The sequence below is a fragment of the Ctenopharyngodon idella genome, chromosome 9 (assembly GCF_019924925.1).
Source record: "Ctenopharyngodon idella isolate HZGC_01 chromosome 9, HZGC01, whole genome shotgun sequence".
NCBI lineage: Eukaryota > Metazoa > Chordata > Actinopteri > Cypriniformes > Xenocyprididae > Ctenopharyngodon > Ctenopharyngodon idella.
Genome location: NC_067228.1, coordinates 19431643 through 19444462, shown reverse-complemented (window position 1 = coordinate 19444462; position 12820 = coordinate 19431643). Strand labels below are relative to the sequence as shown.

The 12820-nt window shown below is 40.0% G+C and overlaps 1 protein-coding gene across 4 annotated transcripts in view; it reads left to right on the top strand.

The window, feature by feature from the left end:
* Positions 1-12820, top strand: part of clybl (citrate lyase beta like) — a 62048-nt gene that overhangs the window by 21285 nt on the left and 27943 nt on the right. For 2 of the 4 annotated variants that reach the window (XM_051904724.1, XM_051904726.1), the window contains exon 2: positions 11610-11820. In XM_051904724.1, coding sequence (XP_051760684.1) covers positions 11610-11820 — 211 coding nt within the window. Of the gene's footprint in view, positions 1-496; positions 731-957; positions 1020-11609; positions 11821-12820 lie in introns of those variants that run through there. The other 2 variants (XM_051904727.1, XM_051904725.1) reach the window with 2 other exon arrangements.

Below are 12820 nucleotides of genomic sequence, written 5' to 3'. Positions count from 1 at the left end.
AAAGGTACTTGCAAGGTGTACCTAATAAAGTGGCCAGTGAGTGCATATTTATATTGTTGCATAACTATATAAATATAGCAAATAATGTGAATAACGGAAAACTTCGAATATCGTGCACGAGTTGCAGGGGCGACATTTGCAGTGCTTAACAGACTGGGGTCTCTATATGCTTTATATGAAAAAGAGCAGCTTGAACGTGCTTCAGAATATATTCTTGTGCGTTCCACCGCCAAAATAAAATATATATTTTTTTTAATTTGTTTTTATTTATTACAAGTTTTTATAGCTCATTTGTAAACACATATATTTGATATTCTTTGTTTCAAAATGTATTACTTTTGAACTCTCAAAAAAGATAGTTTGAAAAAGTGGAAACAAGATGAAAGAAACAGAAGTCATGATATGTCCGTCTGGTGTGTGTGTGTGTCTGTGTGTGTGTGTGTGTGTGTGTGTGTGTGTGTGTGTGAAGGATGCAGATTGTTACGGCAGTCAGATGGCAAGTGTTACGCCGTGTTTAAGAGCCAATCTCTGGCGCCGGCGTGCTCATCCCTGCAGGTCGCAGTCCGCTGGGCTTTAGTCAGGTAGGCCCTCCATAGAGAGATGACTACAAAGGGCTCAGATCTGTCCATATGGCGGAGGGACAGAGCGAGGCGTGCGTTTGAGGTGCTTTGGAGTGTAGCCAGAAGAGTTGAGCAAGGCATGGAGACGGCAGGGCCTGTCGAGAGTAGAGGTATGACAAAGCAACGCCTCTCTGGGGCTGAGTGAGTGTGTGTGAGTCTGTGTGTGTGTCTGCTTCCTTTGACAGGCATATAGGTTAGATATGTTTACACGCTTGCGTGGGTGCATGCAAAAGTGTGTGGGTGCAGGGTTGCATGCTTAAATGCACACACCTGCATACTGGTAATGTAGGATTAGTAAATACATAATTAAGTGTTAAACTTTGGAATGTAACTCTTCTTGCAGCTTTTTGTGCTACAGACATGAATGATACTTCAAACAATGTGGCTTATTGAGATGAGGTGAGATATTACTTTTTTTTTAAGCTGTTGGACTTCTAGTAAACAATAAAATGGGCAAAAATGAGTCATGCACCACCAAAATTATTTATGTACTTTTTACCAAAAGAGCAACATTGAACATTTTCGAAAACTAAAACCTTTGTAATTAAATTTGGGTAATTTAACTCTTTATGATTTTCAGAGTGTTCTCAGGTGATAAATTAATAGTAAAGTTCTTCAGCAATGAGCCGCCTCGCAATATTTCAGCTGAACAAATTTTACATGTTGCTATTCTAGCATCATTTTCGGTCATGGTGAAGTTGCTTATCCACATTGTGTACATGAAATAGACACTAACACGGTTATAACACATCATCTGTGAAGCGCTTATTAAATGATTTGGTCAATGATTTTGGCCCTATTTTTTTTAATTTGGCTGAATATTTTTGGTTGCCAAAATGTCTGTGAGTCACTTGCGAAAATAATCCTATTGACTTCCATTGAAGGAGGGGTCCAAGTTATATCTAGAGCCCGAGAATCATAGAGACTGACAAGGTGGGATCATCCTGGTTCAGGAAATGATTATCTAGCAATCTTTATCACCTTAGCACTCTAGTAACCCACTCTAGCAACCATTTAGAAACTCCCTGGCAACCATCAACAGTGCCCTTGCATCATAGCGGTGAGCCTTGCACTCACATTTTCTGAAGAAAGTATAAAAATGTCCCTTTTCATAGTAATTTGTCATCTAAGTCATTTATGACATCTAATGTCTTTTGTAGTTCATTGAGTGTGTGGGTGTGAGAGTGTCAGGGACGCAGAGCTTCTGGTGGCAACTCGTCAATCTTAGCACTGCTGTTTAAAACAAACGCTAATCAGTCAGCCCTCTCAACCTGTGACAGTCTCGCTCTATCCCTCCCTGTGCTTAAAGAGACAGTCACACTGATCTCTTGTTCCTCCTCTCTCTTTCTCTGTCCTCCACTCACTGCTGCATCTAGAACAATCCCAACCACACCGCTCAAATCACACTGTTTGCCAAACAATTACCACATTTGTTTTGTCTCAGGCAAAGGCAGACTGTCAGTGAAATGTAGAATTACTTATATTCGGCTCGCCCCCTTCAATTATTTTCTCATTTCGTTCTGATACTAATCATTTTGTTTTCACAGTCTTTGTTTTAATATATCTTCTTGATTAGGGTTGAAAGAAGGAATTAATCAAAATGGGAATGATTCAATCAATTAATAAATCAATCAATCAAAGCTGTACTACTGAAGAAACTTGCTAAACACCAGACCAATGTAATTATCCAAAACATAATTTCAATACCATCCTAAATTAGTTTACGCTGGCTAAATTTCTCAAGAGATTTTCAGGAACCTCTGGCTAAGAAACACTCAGAACAGAAGTGTTCAAATATGTGTTTATATGTTTTAGTGAACCTTCACCTTGGAGCATCTACTGATTATTATATTTACCGATTATTATCGGTCAAGTATACCGATATTGACGATAATTGTTACAATCTTTCGCTCTGCCTCCATACATTCCTATTTTGAGTGTGATTCATTGGCCAAAAAAGAGAAAACCGAAATTTGAAGAAAACATGAATTTGACTGATGCCATTTTTTTTTTTTTTTTTTAAAATTCTATAGATATTGCGATAATACTGTTAATCCGAATCATGTAGTGAAAATGTGATATCGCAACAGCCCTGCCTCCACCTATCGCAGCAATCTTTCCCCGCAGCACCTCAGCGAGCAGTCAGAAACGCTCAGTGCCTCAAACAGGCCGACACCTCACAGCCCCCGCTGTCAGGTTGGTGAAAGGCCCGGATCTATTTGCATGAAATAAATAAAACCAATTGCTCGTCAAGCGTGTTGCAGTGGCAAAAGGTTTCTATTCCCAGATGCAGTCTCCATCTGTGCCTCGACCACCCCGTTCTGTCGCGTTACCTCTTAAATAATTTCACTGGAGCACAGGAGCAGTACTTTTATTAACACTGTTTTTTCTCTCTCTTTGTCCCTCGATCTCTCCTTCCTTGTTCTTTTCCTCTCCACTTCAGTTGTGTCCCACTGTGAGGACATTTTATCTTAACATTGGGTGCCCCTGATCACACCGGTTTGGAGCTATAGGAGTGTGGATGTGGTCTAATTAATAACGTGTTGGATAATGATTGGTGAACATGGTGTGGGGCTTCTCTCATCGTTGTGGCTAATGAAAAGGATGAGGTTTATTAGCGCTTAGAGGCTGGCCCACTCAACTTCTCTCTCTCCCTCTTTTTACTCTCTGAAAACGCCCTGTCTGCCCTCTCAGATGAGGGTTGAACTGAAGGGATGGTACACGCACCCACACGCACGAGAACCCAGCGCCTCCACTGTGATTTAGAGTGCCTCAGATAATGAAGCCATATAAGCCTGTTATTTGCTGTTTTACAGCTTGTTTTATGAAGGTGAGCTGACAAGCACCGTCCATAATGGTTCCTGTCAGTTAAACTGACAGCATTACCAAGAGAAAAGAGCCCAAAGAAATTCAGCGCTCCAGAGAATAGCCGGCCTCTTTATGTGGGCTGCTCTCCTTTGATGGCCATCAGGCTGCAGGCTATCATTTTACATTTTACGTCGGCTGCTATTGTCGGGAGACCATTATTGCTGCTGAACTCTGGTTAAATTCACACCTTGCCACTAATCAATTACAGCGTTGATCCATTAATCAGCTAAAGTGAAAGGGAAAGACAGAGTCATGGGTTAAAAGTGGGCTCCTCTTGATTGTATGGGGCAGTGCACGCCTTGATCGCCAGGACCTTTTGCCTGGAAATGTGCAAGCTGGGATGCTGTCTGTCAGCATCAGCAGGAGAAAACAGTAGATCTTATTTTGATTTTTACACTCTGTGATTTTGCTGTAAGCATAAATGACAGTACAATTAATTTTCTATTTACTGATGCTTGCTAAGGCAAGGTTTACTATTAGGGTGGTAGTCTACAGAAAAAGAAAGTCATACAGGTATAAAATGACTATAAACTATGAATTAGAATAAACTATGCCACAATTTTTAGGTGAACTATCCCTTTAAAATGAAGTTCTTTTAATAATAAGTTTCAAATAGTATGGTTTTATTTGCATATTATAAGTTCTAAGGACAGGCACGCGCAGAACAGTTCAAACCACGTTATGCATATCTCAAAATGTGTTCTTTCTGTATGCATATCAGCATTAATCTTTCATACTGGGGCTGTGCTTCGGAGCATGCAAATGACCCGGTGCGAAGAGGAGGCGGTCATCGTTTGGAGAGGTTTTATAAAAACATGTCAAACAAATCACTCCCCCCTCTCCTCCTTGCCTGCTTGTGCTCAGATGCTCTCAGTCTTGGAGGTGACACGATTTAACTGTAAATGAAGCCCTGCCACCCATTAAAATGGACAACGCATGCTGGTTCTGGTAAAAGAATCTTTTCTGTTCCAACAAAGTGTCAGGAATAAACTGGGGAAATGTTAGTGGAGGGCATGATAATTATAGGACTTATTTATTTATGTCTGTAGTCACGATGGCCTTTTTATCAGGACAAGATGAAGGCGATCGCCTCTTTAAGCGTCATCCACATGTTGAATGGGCGAGTGGGTGGGGATGAATGTTTCTCTGGGGGTTAAAAGCTAATTGTGTTGATGCACAAAGAGGCACTTCAAAAGTCCTGAAAAAGAACAGAGCGGAGCGTAAGGAATAGTGGTGCTGTGGCAGAGCTCGCACTGTGGGAATGCATCAGAGATTGAGCCTCACCTTTTAAAGTGCCTAAAGCGACAGGGGCGACTTCCTCTCTCTTATTCTGTCTCTTTCTTCCTGTATATTACCATCTTTCCCTAAACAAAACAAGCTCCCCTTCTTTTTTTGCATCGTCTCTTGTCAGTTTCTCCAACTGTTGCTGTTTTCTTCACTTCTCTGGCTATACTTTGCTGTCAGTCTGCCGTTGATTCTCTCACTCGTCCTCTTCCCCTCTGGGACACTCTGGCCCCTTGGCCATCCAGAAGTTCCTTGTGGGTTTTTTGTGAAGTGGGAAGAGAAGCACTTCTTGTGTAGATTTTTCGGTTCTTCAGTGTGTCACTTGGCCGTGAGTGCCATTGTCTAAGGCTCCTTTTCTCCATGCCCCTCTGCCGCAACGAGTTGTGTCTTTCCCTCATGATCAGCACTTTTGTTGCCTTTGTTTCTGGCTGTACCTCAGAAGTCCATCTCCCCTTTTATGTCCCTCCCATTCAAGCCGAAGGGAACAGTTGTGCTCTGTTGTGGAGATGTTCCACTGGATTTTCACCAGTGGGGTTTCCTTTCAAACCCTTCAAAGTGCTACAATGGAGCTCCAAAGGCCTGAATGGCTATTGCTGAGTGCACACTCTTAGTAGGATCCCTTATTTTGTTTTCCCGGAGTCAATAAAAATGCTAAGTTAAAAGCTAACCCCGTTGCCCTCCCCACACCCATTGCTTGCTCCCTCCTTTTGATGGACCCTTCTCAATTATTTCTAAAGAAAAATTAATGGGAAAATTTTCAGTGTCGATCCTGCTGCGGAAGAGAATCGAACGGATTTCTCGGTTTCTCGCATTGGTGTAGGTTGAAACTTCAGGTTTTATGGCAGTTATTATTATTGCACAGATCTGTAGAAGTTCTTTTATGACTGAGTAACTTTCGACAACAAGTCGTTGTTATTATTTTTCTTTGGTGTGATGAATTGGATATAGACGTTCCTCGTGCTGAAGGCAGGCAGTCGTGAGTCTTTGGTCCATGAAACAAAACAAAAAAACTCTGATGCTTGACAGCTGAGCTGTCTGTAGTCTGAGCCTTTGTGTGGAGAAGAATTAGAGCTTAGAGTTTGCGGTTTGTCAGCCATTGTGTGTGTGCAGCACTGCGAAAGAGAGAGAGCAAGCAACCCTTTTCCACATGGATTACAGGTAGACGCGTAGGCCAGTGCACATAACTGCTATGACTTCACCCTCATTGTACAGATTAGGGCGTAAAATCCACTCTAATGAGGCAGCGGCAAGGGGAACGATGGAAGTGCGAGAACATGCAACTTCTGGGATACTGTTGCCAGGGTCACCAGCCACCAGCTGATCCTGTTACGAGAGGATCAGATGCATCTGTCAGCCCATAGAGGAATGAGAGAGAAGGAGGGAGGTAAGGGGGCGAAAGAGAGAAGTTACACTTTTCCTCCCTGACTATCATCAATGCCCCACAGTTAATTTGGCCACATATTTTAGCACTGGCACCTTGTGTCGTCCAACTGGAAAACAAGGCCGATCTCATGCTGGAAGCAGCTTTTATTGGGATTGTTTTAGCCTGGTGCCAGGAGGAGGCGGGAGGGCAAGACAAGGCCTGGAAATGGGATAAATATTGATGACTCCTTGACCATTTATTTCTCCACCGTCTTCCGAACTTATTTCATGTTTATGCATCACAACATTGATTTGTTTTTGTTATTTTTTTTTAACCTTCTGTTTCATCCACTCCCTCCCACCCATTCTTAAATTTAATTTAAAAGCCCAAACACGACAGATCCTGGAAATAGTTTGCATATTAAAAAGATGCTGATTATCGCAGAGTAGAAACACAAATCTTTAATTTTGTGCATTTTAGACACAGCTACTGCTGTTGCTGCCAGACGCTGGAAATAATTGTGAAATCTGCATATTGAAAGAGCTGCTGTTGTCGGTGCTTATATGAGATGGGGAAGGGGGGGGGGGGGGTAAATTGGACAACATATTTATCCATGGTTCCGTGTCCAGGGATGTTTATGAATACATGAAACATAGGAGTTCAAAGGCTGAAATTCTTTGCTGTAGCAGACAGACAAAACAGAAGAGAAAATCGTTGTTTATTTTTTCTGGAAATGACTATTATGTTTTTACAGTGTTGTCTAAAAGGCTATTTTATTTTTGTTGCCACCATTTGATTTCACAGCCTCTTTAAAGTGGGGTTTTGAAGAAGAATTGGCCTATTGGTTGTTTTGTCAGTGCAAGTTAAGATGAAATGCTGGTCTTTTTGTTTTATCATAAAAAGATGCAAGTTGCATCATAGGACTGGTGTACTTATTATTTAAAATGTCACCAACATGTTTTTAGCCAGAGCCAACGCAGTGGGCGGTTAAATGAGTGCATTCTTAGTTTGTCTGGCTAGCTTACAGTATCATTAGGAGAAATATAATAGCTACTTATGTCTACGTTAAAGTTGTGCAGTAAATCTTCACATCATGTCTCCTGGTAAGTTGGCATTTTGAAAGTGATGGTATACGACCCCATACATTCTCAGACCTCCTACTTAGGGTCTAAAACTCAAGGTTAGAGGAGGAAAAAGAACATCTGAGATTAAATAAGAACATCTGAGAAATGTTAATGTTCAGACATTTGTTTTTCCGACACAACAGTGCAGTTTGTTAGGACAGTAATAGATCTATAGCTAAACAGAATTAGTGTCCAACGAAACCACCAGAGATTTCTGTATTTTCTCGTGGTCCTCTTATATAGGGAAGCCAGACTTACATTTAATGAGGACCAGGATGTCTAGAAGCATATAAAAGCAGCAAAGAGCAGAAAACCTCAGAACTCTCACCAGTAAATCCACTAACTGCTAAGCTAACCACCCTGTTATCATAGCCTTTCAAGTCCAGAAAAGTGAGGACTGCAGAAATGTTGCAATCAGGGATTGCTGAACTTATAAAACATATATCATAGTTTAATGACAGGGGAAAATGCTGGACAGATGTAACAATAAAACGGTCCAGATTGCATATCTCGGAAGCACTGTATGGATCTGGTCGGGAAGGCCAGCTCTCTCCAAATGGTTCCAGAGCTGCCGTAGTGCCGTAATAACATTTATTGCTTCTTGTTTTTATTGCCCATGGTCTGTGTTGCTTTTTATGTGAATTATTGTACACTTAATATTGGCCACTTGAGTTACTATTACGTATATTAATTTCAGGGTTTTCTTAGCTAAGCATGGATTTAAATGAGAAGTGGGCAAATCATGTAATCAAATAAATCACTGGGAGATAAGCTCATTTTCCTGAAGTGACTTTTGTGAATGAATTACTATGTTGAAAGTTGGTATAAAAATCTCATTAGCCATTGTTAAACAGGATTCCGGTTGGTTTATAATGTGAGAGTGGTATGCCACAAAGTTTTATGACTTTCATGGCTAAGTAAGCCAACATTGCAAGCTAATGCATAAGCTAATACTAATTACCTCTGCAGTGTTTCAGCATTGCTATTGTATAGCATCAGTACAGCATATTATAAACCGTGTGAAAACATTTGTTACAGACATTTGAAATTTGTCTGTAACAAGGTGACATTTTTTGTGACATGATTCTGAGTGTCTGTGTGAATAAAAACCCCATTCAGTAAATGCAAGCTTTTTTTTTTTCTCCTTTGTCAATCAGTTCCTCCACCTGAGAATTAAATTCCCAAGTCAGAATGAAATATAATACTTTGTTCTGAATAAAAATAAAATGGATTTGAAATGTGCTAAGTGGACTTTGAGCCACTGACCTAACTAATTTAAATAGTTTTCTTTTTCTATTATCCACTTTGTATTAAACCCATTTAATTCCATTTTTTTATCGTAATAAAGTATTTGAAGAAATTAAGATAGGACCAATAACTTTTTCTTTTTATTTCATTCCAACATAATATATATATATATATATATATATATTAAAACACAGATTACCAAGCAAAAAAATGCTATAGAAATCTATAGAAGTTAATTTTTTTTTCAAAACAAAAATTTTTATTATGCGAAACAGAACACAAGGTCCCAAACAACATTAGATGCCGTTTAATTTCATTGTATGGATAAAACAAATTCATTGTAAGGACAAAAAATACCACATTTTTTCAGACTTCTTCCTTTGTTTCACAGAAGAAAGTAAGTCATACATTTTTGGAGTGCACTTTCCCTGTAACGTAGATTTATTTAATGTATGTATATACTGTAAGTGGAATGAGAGTGTGAGATACACAATACTCTCTTATTCTGTCATGATCATCCCTGTGTGTATTGTCATGCAACTCGTATGAAATCTTTTATTAGAAGCCTGATGATTATGCATGTATTAATATGACGTGGACGTGTGCGTGTCTACAGCACACACACACACAGCCAGCATCCTCCCCTGCTGCAAACACATCATCACGCTCTCTCGCGTGAGAGGCCAGCCACTTGGTTTTCAAAACGCCACCCTCGGAGAACACCAAAAAACCTTTCCTGAATTTACCGACTTGTCTTTCCCTCCTCTATCTCCTTCAAACATAAAAGAGAGAGTAACAACTAAACAAAGCGAACTCCTCGCTTTTCCCCGTGGCAGCTAGGTTGCAGCAAAGTGAAACCCCTACTGTGTTTAAAAAAGGCATAGAGGGAGAGTAGCACTGAATGGCGTTTCTCTATTAGACCACTTGTACCTCCGTCAAGCGATCTGCGCTCTCTCTCTCTCTCTCTCTCTCTCTCTGTCTCTCTGATAAAGATCCATCAAGGAAACCCCTCTCTTCCCCCATGGAGCTTTTTTAATGTTTTTTTTTCTGCACCTTTATGAAATCTATTCTTTAATTACGAGTGCCATCATTTTGTAAGCCTCCTACTTACAAGATAATTTATTTCTTTTTCAAGTGCCCACTTAAAATGGCTTTTTAACATTTTCACCCTGCAGCAGTACGCATTGAATATAGAAGATTTAATTTGGATCCTCCCTCCCCCTTTTGCTCTACCCATTTCTTCGCCAACCCCCTACACATGTACATGCATAATGCCCTCTACCACCTCTGCGATTGTTTCATCCAATTTCTCTGTTTGTATTCTTTATCGCCAATCCGGGCACTGTAAGGTTTGGGGGTCTTGAGTAATAGTAAGTTCCTCCCCTCTCTCTCTTCTGCATTGAGAGTGGTTTTGCATATCTCCTCCTCCTCCTTCCCCTTGTTGAGCCACTGCCACTGACCAAATCCGAACACTATAGAGTTGAGAATCCCTACCAGGACTCTGTGTACTTAGGCCTGCAAAGTGCTTGCAGCCATAACTACCTGAATTGCTTTTAATTGCCTGGCATAGCTGCATCATCTCAGTCAAGAATATGCTCGCTTGGTTCTTGAGGGCAATTGTAAGCGTGAAGGATTGGATTAAGTGGCTATTGAAGTGACTTTAGCTTCTTTTGACAACAAAGACCAAAAGAGAATACTTCACCCCTTCACTCCCCCCTTAAAGCACTTTGCTACCCCCTTCTTTTTGTCAAGCCGGAAAGGAATACAGTCAACTAATACGGTCCCTTCATGTGCAATCGCAAGGAACCATCGGGCGAAGACTGTTCCCGGCTGTAATTAGTTGTATGTGATACCAATTATTTGGTGCATTTATTAACGCTAATTGTTTGAACACCCTGACATACCGAAAAAACAATTAAAACGTGTCTGAGGCATAACAGTGGTTATTAGTGTGTGATAAAATGTGTTAGGAGGAAATTAAGCCATAAACGCACACCTCTATTAGCCCTGACGCAGGGGAATCTGCATCTGACAGCTTCAAGACGTCATTTACTAGACAGATTTGTGGTCTTGTCTTAACTTTGTTGTGTTGGGGTATGTAATCTCTCCCAAGTCTCTTTCACATCATACTGGCTTGGCTCTAAATAGATTTATTCAGCTGTGCTTGCTAAGCCTTTGTGAATTAGCATTAGAGAAGAAGCGTTTGCTCTGATGTTGTCGGAGATAACAGCCTCAGGTCAGCAGTGCTTATCCATTAGAGGACTGAAAGGAAAACAAACCTTGTTTCTTCAGTTTGTAAAGATTTGGAAGGGAAATTGAAGTTCAGGCTAAGTACTTGAGATTAGCCAGAGGTTTGTTACATATGTGCATGCATAAAGAGAGATCAGCAAACAAATGGAAGGCTACAACAGATCTTTAAAAAAAGAAAACTTTACACAAGTCATAGTATTTTAATCTAATTTAAATGTTGGTTTCATATGTTTTTTTTTTTTTTTTTTTTTAAAAAGGGTTAAATGTAATGACTCTAAAAATGTCAAGTGATGTAACCATCAAGTAAAAAGTAATAACCTATTTCTCTTATAACTTGAATACATGCAGCTCTACACTAATAATTATTTATATATATATATATATATATTTTTTTTTTTTTTTTTTTTTTTACAAATATTAAGGTAATATGTATTTTTTTTTTTTAAACAGCTAATTATTTATAAATATAATTGTTTTTGTGCAATAGCACCACATGATTTTACAAACGGAACTAACTTTTTCCTAAATGTTGGTTGAGCCACATGACTCTGAGGTCGTGGACAGTTTTTAGATATTAAGCAGTCAAGTTATGTTATGTAAGAAATAACAATAATTGATTATACCAAACTGCTAAAGGTTTTCTTTTCAAGAATTTCATTCTTTTAATGATACTGTTAAACAGTTATATCAGTATATCTTCATGCCCACACTGAAATTAAAAACATGCTCATCATCATAGACAAGGTGTATTAAAGTCTTTATATGTATGAAGTGCATTTTAATGTAAATTAATAGACGAGACAGAAAAACCCATATTGAAATATCCATTATAAAATGCTTGCATTTTCTCAGGGGGATAAGTCGTCTACTTTTGTCTGCGGTTCCCCGGTGTCAGTCTAGCCAGCGTTCCCACCACACCCCTGGCACCTCTCTGAAGTACATACCACGCCGCGCCGTGCTATACGTTCCCGGCAACGACGAGAGAAAACTGCAAAAACTAACTTCACTGGACGTGGACTGCGCTGTTCTTGACTGTGAAGATGGAGTCGCCCTTAACAAGAAGGTACCAACCGCCCTAACCTCTCATTCTTCATCCAGCACCTGACTCTGTAGGACATAATCACAAAATCCTCATCATTTAAAGCTCTCTTTTAGCCAGGTGCTGATCCTTAATCACTCCAAAGAAAGCTACCTAAGCGCAATGCTTAAAACAAGCACATTTCCGTCCCATTATGTGCCAATAAAGGCAAAAATGCCCCCCTATCACATTCACTTGAAACAAGGTGCCCACTTCACACTGAGCAAACAGCAGGACTTCAGCAGATGCTGCAGGTTAAAAGCATTCTCGACCCGCCCACACAGCCAGCCAATTGGCCCTGTTTACCTCTCCATGAAATTGTGATTGGAGCAGGAGCTAAAAGGAGAACCGGTGGAAAAGAGTCAGCTAACAAAGGTTTTTAAGTCATGTTAATAAAGATGATTGATATGGCCAGAGGCTATTCCTGCTTGAGTGGGGAAAAAGTTTGACAGACAGCCTAAACGGTGACCTCTGAAAAAAGGTGATGGATCCCAATGTTTTCCAACACCCACTAATTTCTTTTATCACAGTCAAGTGGGGGAAAAGGTTTCAAGAAAGTATCCACTAAAGCTAGACAAATAAGACTAGCTTAATGCTTTCAAGACTATTGTGTTGTTTCAGAGTCTTAGTTACAGCCTAATACATCTTTGACGGCCTTTAAGTGTCAAAAACGTACTCAAAGGATAAAAACATTACGGCATTGTTAACGTGTAAGACCCTTAGCATAATGACATATATCATCATTAACGTTGTTTTAATACGACAAGTATAAAAAGATAAGATTGCTGAGCCAAAATACAGCTCTTCTGTGGAGTTCTGCCTGGATAGGATTATTTTGTTGAGGAATATTAATGCTAGGTGATCTGAGAGGGGAGAAAATGGCATTAGAGAAGGGTCTCGGGTCCCCTCTCTGAGCTGAGCGAGTTTCTTTTTGCTGGCTCATGTTCCTGTCAGGACTGATAGAATTAACGCTCTCTGTAGTCTC